General features: G+C 37.7%; 1 protein-coding gene across 2 annotated transcripts in view; it reads left to right on the forward strand.

The window, feature by feature from the left end:
* LOC116691180 (PYD and CARD domain containing) overlaps positions 1-9,983 on the forward strand; it is a gene marked incomplete at its 5' end in the record, with an annotated part of 35,180 nt that overhangs the window by 24,964 nt on the left and 233 nt on the right. For both annotated transcript variants that reach the window (XM_032518565.1, XM_032518566.1), the window contains 12 exon segments: positions 801-1,086; positions 1,321-1,400; positions 1,978-2,123; positions 2,349-2,563; positions 2,665-2,918; positions 3,535-3,663; positions 4,374-4,536; positions 5,231-5,260; positions 5,726-5,764; positions 6,403-6,446; positions 6,644-6,929; positions 9,512-9,983. The exon segment at positions 9,512-9,983 is cut by the window's right edge and continues 233 nt beyond it. In XM_032518565.1, the coding sequence (XP_032374456.1) occupies positions 801-1,086; positions 1,321-1,400; positions 1,978-2,123; positions 2,349-2,563; positions 2,665-2,918; positions 3,535-3,663; positions 4,374-4,536; positions 5,231-5,260; positions 5,726-5,764; positions 6,403-6,446; positions 6,644-6,929; positions 9,512-9,525 (1,686 nt within the window). In that variant the 3' untranslated portion in view covers positions 9,526-9,983.

A 9,983-nucleotide genomic window follows, 5' to 3' on the forward strand; every position in this document is an offset into this window, starting at 1 on the left:
CAGAAAACACAAAAAACTGAACCAAATACTGAACATATTTGGACTTAGGCCGTTACACTAAAGGTGTAGAATCACATGACCTGTTCAACTGAGAATGTAGGAAATGTTACCAGAGGTGGCCAGTACCATGAGGAGATGATTTAGGCAAGAAAATACTTTTTGTCAAAAAATGACTTAGGCGATTATTTTAGGAAGGTGACGAAATGTAATGCTAAGTATCCCTTTAAGCACAATTACTGATAAATAGTTCATAGAAATACATGAAGTAGAAGTATTTCATAAAATGGTCACATGCTCCATCATACAAAATGTGCCTAATTTTGATATCAGTTGTAACAAACTCACATGAGTTACACTACCGGTCAAAAGTTTGGGGTCACTTCGAAATTCCCATTGCACTCAATTATAGACAGAATACCAGCTGAGATCAGTTGCATTGTTTTTCTAACCAGCGCAGCAGTTTTCATATTACATTATGTGCTGACATAATCGCAAAAGGGTTCTCCAATGTTTTCTCAGTTATTTTTTTTTAAATGATATCAGATTAGTGAACAGAATGAGCCTTTGGAACATCGGATGAATGGTTGCTGATAATGGGCAATGTAGATATTGCATTAAAGATCAGCCCCCCACTCAGATCAGCTGGTGTTCTGTCTAACATTGAGTGGAATGGAAATTTGTAAGTGGCCCCATACTTTTGACCGGTAGTGTAAATGTTTACAGTGATGCAAATAAATTATTTTTTATAACTACATAGGAGATATTACATTAATTCTCTCTGATTACTTTGAATCCATCAGGACGTATTCATGACATCACTTGAGGAGGAGCTTTCGGAAACACTGGGAGCTTTAAGTTACTGGGAGCTCAAGCAATTCAAGCAAGTCTTGCAGCACACCAGAATGAAAAAAGGCCTCCCAAGATTGTCAAGACAGATAATGGAGATGGCAGAGAGAGATGAAATGGTGGAGCTGATGATGGAGATCTACAATCAGCGGTCTGTGGAGGTGACCAGGGAGGTTTTAATGAAGATGAACAGGAGAGATCTGGCGCAGAGATTGTTAGAAACCAGCTCAGGATCTAAAGGTGTGAAAACCCCAGCATTATTCTAATATCAAAACTTTATATGCTAAGCATGGTCTGAAATATTTCACTTTAATGTTGCTTTTTTCTCAATTCAAATTGCATGCGCACACTCCATTAATATATGTTTGTTTGAATGTTAAATTAGAAGCATAAACTATATGCCGTCTAATCACAACTCATTTTCCACTGTCAATAAGTTATGAAATCTGACCTTCCATTTGGAACCTGTTTCAGTAATATTCTATCAAGGGCCTTCAGAAATCGTGGAACCTATGGTTGGTAGCACCAGGGTATACCCTTACATTTACACACAGGTAACACAGTCTAATAAGTTTTATTAGCCCATAAACATTACTAATTGGTCTAAATGAGCATTTATTAATATAGGGATGTTTGTTGATGGTCTTTGTGAAGAGGTGCATATGTTTTCTGATATGTTTTAAGTCAAGAATGGATGCTTTGATATTTAGTGAACAATTCTTTCATTTATTCACCGTTCGTGAATGGCTTTCCACGCCTTAGTATTACCTGAGCTGCCACAAAACTAGCAGCAGTGGAGTTTGGAGATTCGATCCAATTCTTAAAAGTACATTTGATCTGCTCTGTTTTCTACAGCAGTTCTGAAATTTCTCTCATTCTCTCATCCCTAGCTGGATACTTTTCAGAAAATGCAGTATGCTTATTCTGGAAATGTCTTTTAATATTACTTTTTTTGTTGTTTGCTAATTTTTTCAACACAGATCAAGCAATAATGTTAAGCCAGCAGTATTGACAGTGAAAGCAAATTAATTTGTTGAATGGAGAGTGTAAAAATTACTTTAGGCCTTCAACAATAATAAATGATTTTTAAAATGTAAACAAAATCTTTTCCAAATAATATGTTTATCAAAGAACCAGGGAGCCACTGGAAAGGCACTGAACTGGGATCCTCTGGGGAGGGACTCTACCCCTGGCATAAAAGATTCTCCGCTGCATGACTGGACTGATCTTGAACCTGAAGTAAACAGTCCAGATGCAGCTGAGGCTCCAACTTACAGGTAAAAAAACCACATCCTAAATACTGTGTCACAGCAAACTGGAATTATTGGAAACATGCAAGCTTGGTTTTGGGGAGATTTTACAGAAGGTAGTCTTTCTTTCTGCTGTTACTGGTTATACAAATGTAATTTGACATTTATAGTGGAAATAAAATAACATGGTGCCCCTAATCAGTATATTTGTGCATATTTACAAACTCACTTATTTTATTTTCTACGACTTAGCCTACAGTCTGAAGCAGGAAACTTTCAATGCAGCGTCTCTGGCTTGCGCTGGGTCTGTAAGGAGAAGGTCAGCTTTAAGTACCAGTTCTGCTCTTGGGAGGGAATTATGGAGAGGATGGAAAGCCTACAATACATGCCTGCAGGTTCCCTTATGGACATCACACTCATTGCTGGGAAGTTAGATGAAGTGTACCTGCCGCACTGGATCTGCATAGGTAAGTGACCATGAAGAAAATAATAACTTATCTGATAGTATGTGTAAATAAAAGTGACGCAATCCTTTTCTCCTCACTAATTGTGTTTGTATTTTGTGCAGATGACAACCCTAAAATATTAGACAAGTTCGCAGTCCTGCACATAGATGACTGTGGAGATTTTGTGGAAAAAGTGTCTGAGGTGACATCGTCCCATGTCAAGCTGTCTGAACCTGTTTTCTCTCCAAGAGCGACTCTGATGAAAATGGGCTTACCTGTGAAAATAGACTGTCAAGTGTTAATATACTATAGATCCGACACATCATTCCTTAAACTGCATGTTTACCTGATCCCACATGATCATGGTCTTCAACAGGTTACTGAATATCTTATTAATTACTTACTACTAGTCATAATTGGGTAACATAATGAGATTCCATACCAAAGCATACAATTGAGTATTAAGGCCAGTGTTTGAAAATAAAATAAAAGCAAAATCCGATTCTAATGTTTTATTATTTTAATATTTGTACTACTATGGTAATAAAGTTGTACTTGAGGGAATAAAAATATTAAAAATCATTATGAGAATTAATTATATTGTTGTATGTTGAGAGGAAAAAAGTCTACCTCAAACAGTAGACTCTTTTCTGCCAAATTTAACTTATTAACAAGTTTATATGAATAGTTAATTCCTTAACGTCAGTGACTCAAACTGAACTGGCGGTAACGGTCAAACAATGAAGCGATGTGTGTTCTCCCACTTTGCCGATGTGGGTTTGTTTTGATCATCTTTTGTCAGATTTATTATATTGACCGTTCCCTCAGTTACTACTCTTTAAATCATACATGTTATTTTATTTCCAATAGTGACCAGAATACTCTTTTGTTAAAACCATATTGTTTGTTCATGAATATACTTTAAATTACAGATAGCAATGTTTGCCACTGTAACCTTGAAGCAGCTTTGTGCTTATATTGAATTTTTCCAGACAGTGGACAAAAAGAAGGAGGAAAAAGGATACAGAAGAATCGAAAAGCCACGCCCAGACAAGTACCTGAAAATGCAGCAGGGTTTCAAACTCGCAGCAGACATAAACGTGGCAAAGATTCTCCCAAAGGTACTGTTTCAACATCAGTCAGCAATTAAATCTGTGTACATAGTGAATACTGGTTCAGACATATAAGATACTGTAAGGTCATAGCAAAAGTTCTGTTCTGTTTGTCAAGTGGGAGATCTAGTTGGAATCAAAAATTTCATGATTCATTTATTTACTGATTTTGAATTGCAACCAGGCGCCGATGTGTTGCGATTACATTTTTTCTGACTGCTGCAATTATGGTCTAAAGTACCAATAGGATGTGTGCCATGAGACACAAGGAAAATACACAAGTGAAAAACAAATACTATTAAGGGAACTTACATGCACCCTTGGGTCCTTTTTTGAAGCAAAGGCTAGCAAACCTGTTCCTACTCAGGTTAATTGGCTCAGAACAGTGAACTCAGTCATTGACAGATGGGGAGACCTAGCGCCAGTTTGTGCCTCTCATGTATTAGTGTTACATTCAAGTCACAAACCTAATCATCAGTTTCTGTAAAAGATAAAACCCAGAGGATCGTTTAACAACCCTTGGTGTTCTGAAAGTAAAATTGTGCGCTGACTAGTGTCAGTGTGTGAATATACATATAAATCAGAAAAAGCCAAAAAAAAACCACTCACGAAACAATTGTGTTAGACCAAAGACTTCTTTACTCCTGTACAAGATCTACCTTGACTCTAACTTTGTCAAAGTCAAACTACTCTCGCTTTCATGTGATTTTTGAATACAGGAAATAACCCTCAGATACGATAGCCAAGATCCAAATTTCTATGAAGTGTTCATTGAGAATCCAGACACAAACTTCCACCTTACACTCTTACCCCTTAACAAGAAGAAGAAGAAGAAGGATACACCACAGTGTGAACCAGTATGGATCTGTGAAATTCAAAAAGGTCAGTTTTTAAACAATATTACCTTCATACATGTATACATATGTCACTTGAGCTGTAGACTAGAATTTAATAATGATAATGTACAAAAACTCAATAAAATACCAATTACAAAAAAAACAATACCTTCACTATATGTGAAACGTAATGCATTATTATTAATATTATGCATAATGCATAAAAGAAAGATATATGTACAGTAAATATATATTTGTATGTAAGAGAGAAGCACATTTTTTTCACATTTTTAGGTCCAATTCCAATGCATGCTCAATATGGACTTGCGGCTCTATATGTAAAATAATTTGGCTGTATTTTATTTGTGTGTTTACATGTCATTGATCACATTTAAATTAGAGGAATTTCTTGTTTACTTCATTTCATGAATCAAAGCCCATAAAGGGGCTCTAGGCGATTTACGGTTATTGGTTAAAAAAATTAAAACACACAACAAAATACTACAACAGCAGGATTTTTATGGTGTTTATGTGGGCTCCACCTTGTCTCACTAATGGCACCTACTGGCTCTTATACTTCAAATATAAATGAACATTATTACATTAAAGAAAATAAGAACCCAGTGTATGTACTAAAATTGTTTTATTCATCTAAAGTGTCTTGTTATTGAACCTTTTGTTGTGAATGCAGTACATGAAACCACAATATCATAAATCTTTTTTTCTGTATTTTATTGCAGTTGACTATCAAAACTCTGCTGATTCAGAAGGTAGGATGTTGCATATAATGAATATTTATAAAAAATTGCACTTTGAAACTGCAGTCACAATGTGGCAATTCTTTCTATTAGAATACATACAATTGTAATTTAATTATTGTTTAAAGTTTGTTCTCTGTTTGAATTTTTTAAACCAAAGAGATGACTGTAGGATCTGGAAGACTTAGGGATGACAGATGGAAATTTTAGCTTCATGTGTTGCAATGAATGTATTCTGCAATGTTTATAAAAAATAATAAATGTATTAATAAAAGGAAATTTAGATTGGATAAGTGTCCTAGTATGTACCTTAGCAGTATCGTAGATTCTGAGTTGCTGTTATTTTTTTGCTTTTTTACTTCACATCGGCAGTCAGTCTTTGTCTGAATTCACAAGTCTATTTATTATTGATATAAGTGTCTTAAATTAATCTTTTTTTGTAACTGAACATTGTGTATTTATCTATTTTTGTTGAAGAGACATGTGGACAATCCCCCAGACATGGTCTAATTGACAGTGAGTTGTTTTCTATTTTCTGACCATGAAGCAGAACAGAAAAGCTGCTTTTAAACCAACCTTTGATTTTTAGTTTTACATTCAACTTAATCCATATTACCTGAACATTTGAAACTGTAGCTTGGTGGTTTCAGTTTTACCATTTCATGTAAACGTTATGCTAAAACAATATGTCTTAGTTCACCGTAGAAGCAAACACTAATGCAGTGAGTGACTCCAAATAAGGCAGGCAATGAGGAGAACAGTTTGGGTCAAAACCAGGACGAGCAAGTCACGGACAAATCAGTCAAAGCAAGAGCTTCTGAGAGACTAGTGTGGATCTATATTAGCAGCTTCTGTTTGCCGTGTCAATGGCATTAAAGCAGAGACGTATCACTCTGTTGGAGTTGCTAGAACTACAGAACCACTGTAGAAATCTTCAAAACCCTCACAAAAGATCTTTCGCTGAGACGCAAACACAGACTGGAAATAGAACACAAATTAGTACACCGTTTAATTTTTGCCTTTTATCAAGTTATTCATTGAATTAACAGCAGCTTATATAACCTAAAAACCCAAGAGATTCTGATACAAAATGTTTATAGTCAGATGTAGCGATCAATCACTCACATGACATTTTATATTTACTTTGTTCTCAGAGAAACCCTCTCTGGATGCCCATCTATCTGCCCTGATGAGGAAGGTGAGTAATATCACATCAGTGTGAACACAGCTTTCATTCAATAAGAAGCAGGTTGAAAAAAACAGTATTTTAAATTATGATTCAAACCAAGCTTGTGACTTTAATTGGCGGCTTCTTGCACAACGGCTGCATTGAGGTAATCTCCTCAGCTATAGTAAAGATCACATCCCTTTGTTTTATCGATTTGTATTCATCAGGCAGCCACAGTCACAACAGATAGAGAGAGGATTTTGATTATGCTGCAAGATTTGAATCAGCAAGAGTTCAAACAATTTATATGGCAACTGGAGTACGGTGACATTGGGGAGGGCCGTGAACGCATCCCAAGCTGCAAACTGGAGAACAGTGACATGTTTGACCTGGTGACTCAGATGTGTACTACCTACATCCAGCAGTCTGTGGAGGTGACCATGAAGGTTTTAAAGCAAATAAACAGGAATGATCTGCTGCAGATATTGTCAGACACCAGCTCAGGATCCAAAGGTAAGTTGTGGTACAAACAAACTGTTAAAAACATCGTAGTGGCATATTTAGTGGCACTATTTATACCATAAATGCTTAAATTATAAATCAGAAGCCTTTTAGGCACTATAGCTGTTCATCAAAAATACAGTTTGACAGTCAGTCACGTAGCTTTTGAAATTCTTTATTTTAAACACTGTATATTATTGTATTATGTTTTCATTTTATGCTTTGTGCACTGTTAAAAACTATAAAATAGGCATTTTATAAATGATCAAATTGATAACCTTTATTAGTACATTCACTGAGGAAAGTTTATGTTGGTCATTAAAGGCAAAATGAGTAAGAGCTGTCTGTTGCGGTTTGTAAATGCAACATTCAAACTCGTCCCTTCCTCCTCGACTCAACGACACTAAAAGAGCACACGCCCTGATTGGTAATATTGTCATATTTGTAATAAAGCGTAAGATTAGTGTGCACGTAAACATGCTCATTCACTCTTGTTTAGGGAACAAGCTTTGTCCACTTGTGTTTTTTCAGCGCTGTTTCCGCCATTTTAATAGGGTCCTCTTGGCTGCATGCTAATGGCGGTTTTCCACTGCGTGGTATCTACTCGACTCGCCTCGGCGCTACCGCCCTTTTTTGGTTTTCCATTACGAAAAAAAGTCCCTGGGACCTGCTACCAGTACTTTTTTTAGTACTACATCAGCGAGGTTCCAAGCAAGCGAGGCGATACCAAAAGGTGACGTAGAAACCTGCAGACTGCTGGTTGGTCGGAAATCGTCACTTATGACTGCGTTTTTAGCAAACAGAGTGCGGAGTGTATGTCCAAACAAACGGGACATTTAAAACAATCTGCCCGACACCGACAGTTATCCACTCTCTGCACTATTCTCACTTTCAACTGTTCGGGCTACTAGCGGCTTCATGTCGTTCCAATATTGCACACTTAAAAAACTTTAAAAAACAAGAACATATATATAATTATATTATATAATATATATAACAAAAGTTTTTATTTAGCTTTTCAAGTAGCGCACAAACCCCCCAAACTTCCCGTTCTTCTTCCTCTGCACCCTGGGACAGTGTCCCCCCCCCCCAGGCTCTGCAGTCCCAGATGCATCCCAGTCGTTGTCATAAGCCTCTCCGTGACTCCCATAAAGATTATACGAAGTCCAGTGGTCAGAACCAGATATCTCACCGTTCGGACATCGCCCACCAGACGGTCTGCGGCGGCGATTTTGCAAAGCGTGAATGCCTGAAACACAACAGTACACAGCAGACATGTTTTGGTGTGTAATCATGGTTGCTAAGTTCATGTACTTATATAGCGTATAGTAAATACTGACTGCGACGCTGAACACATGCAATGTTAGCTAACGTTACCAGGAAACGTACTTACCCTTTTGTGTCGGCGAACAACCGTCTGTCGACGTCTGAACTCCGTCAGAATCCCAAACTCCCGTTTTTTTTTAGCGGTGATTTTTGTTGCTTCCTTCAGCTTCTTTTGAACAAAACATTTCTTCTGGCTGCGGCAGGTAGCCGACGTGCTGTTTTGAGTCGCGCTGAAAATTACGTCATCACCGTGCTATAGTGACCAGCCACGCTGAGGCTTTACTCAATCTGCAATGGAAAACGGACGCATAATGGGCCGAGCCGAGGCGAGCCGTTACCAGCAGTGTAAAAACGCCATAACGGTCTGGCCCTACATTTTTACAGAGTCCAGCCTTCAACACCCTGCATGCTGTTATTGGCTGGGGGCTACAGACCTAGTGGCCAAAGGCTGACGCCTAAAAACGTCCCAAACACACAAAAGAAAAGAGCAAATACAGGCAGAGGGCAGAGTCTCTCGGGGTTGTCTATCTGTCTGTCTGTCTGTCTGTCTGTCTGTCAGCAGGATTACAGGAAAAACTACTGGCTCGATTTTCATGAAACTTGGTGAAAGGGTGTAGCATTTGTCAAGGAAGAACTCATCAGTTTTATTAATTTTGTTTTATTTTGGTAAGCAAAATAATTACAAGATTTGTGCTACATCCATGTGTTGTCAGAATATTCAGATACATGTGTTTCCGACTGGCAATATTGGCTCTGTGAAATTTAAGGGATATTACACTGTTGGAAAGATGAATATATCCTCAGATTGGGTCACTTATGTAGTAGAAATGTGAACTATTTTTAGAAATTTGTGCTTTCTAGGCAGAGAAAAGCCAGAAATGTGTTTTTGGCTAACGTGGAGGAAAAACACCACATCCCAGAATGCACTTGCTTTGCTACTCTATGAGTCCACTCCAAAGCATAGACTGGTAATAATATACAGTCTATGCTCCAAAGCCACGCCTACTATTTACAGATATAGACAGACAGTGAGGCATTTAACTCAACTCTAATGTGTTTTATTGTCATTTCAACCAACACAAAACAATGTTTGACCGTGGCTCAAGTGGTGTTACAAGTGGTATTTAAAACGACATTATGAAAAAGGCTACATTTAGTGCACACACATTATAGGCTCCGTAAAGTTCAGCTAATGCGATAGTAACATTACCGCTTGGAGTGATGTAAACACTGAGTATGATGATTTTTGAAATGTTCTTTCTCCTCAGAGAGAAGTGAATGAACACCTGTCTGCACAGATCCAGAAAGTATGTGAAGGCGCATCTGTGTCGGACTCTACACACAGCTTTCATTTAATGTATGCATGGTTGAAAATCATTCCTGCACCAACCCAAGGAACCCAAAAGGAAATGTACAGTTTTTTTTATTCATATCAGTCAAACTGAATATTTCAAGTTTTTAAAACAAGTTCTAAGTTGACATTAGAAGTATTTTTAAACAAAATGAGACTAGCTTGCCCATCCCTATTCATCCCATCCCCTCCCCCTCCCTTCTGTGCTTCTGAATCCCATTTCTCTGTCTTACCCCTACCCCTTGCCCCTTGGCCCTTGAAACCAAGGGGTAAGGGGAAGGGGTGGAAACATACCCCTATTAAATGGGACACCACTTGGTTACATCACCATACAGAATTGATCACGAACTTCCAAGATGCCGTCTCTGTCTGTCGACTGTGTGGGTTTG

This window comes from Etheostoma spectabile, chromosome 6 (genome assembly GCF_008692095.1).
Source record: "Etheostoma spectabile isolate EspeVRDwgs_2016 chromosome 6, UIUC_Espe_1.0, whole genome shotgun sequence".
In the NCBI taxonomy this organism is placed as follows: domain Eukaryota; kingdom Metazoa; phylum Chordata; class Actinopteri; order Perciformes; family Percidae; genus Etheostoma; species Etheostoma spectabile.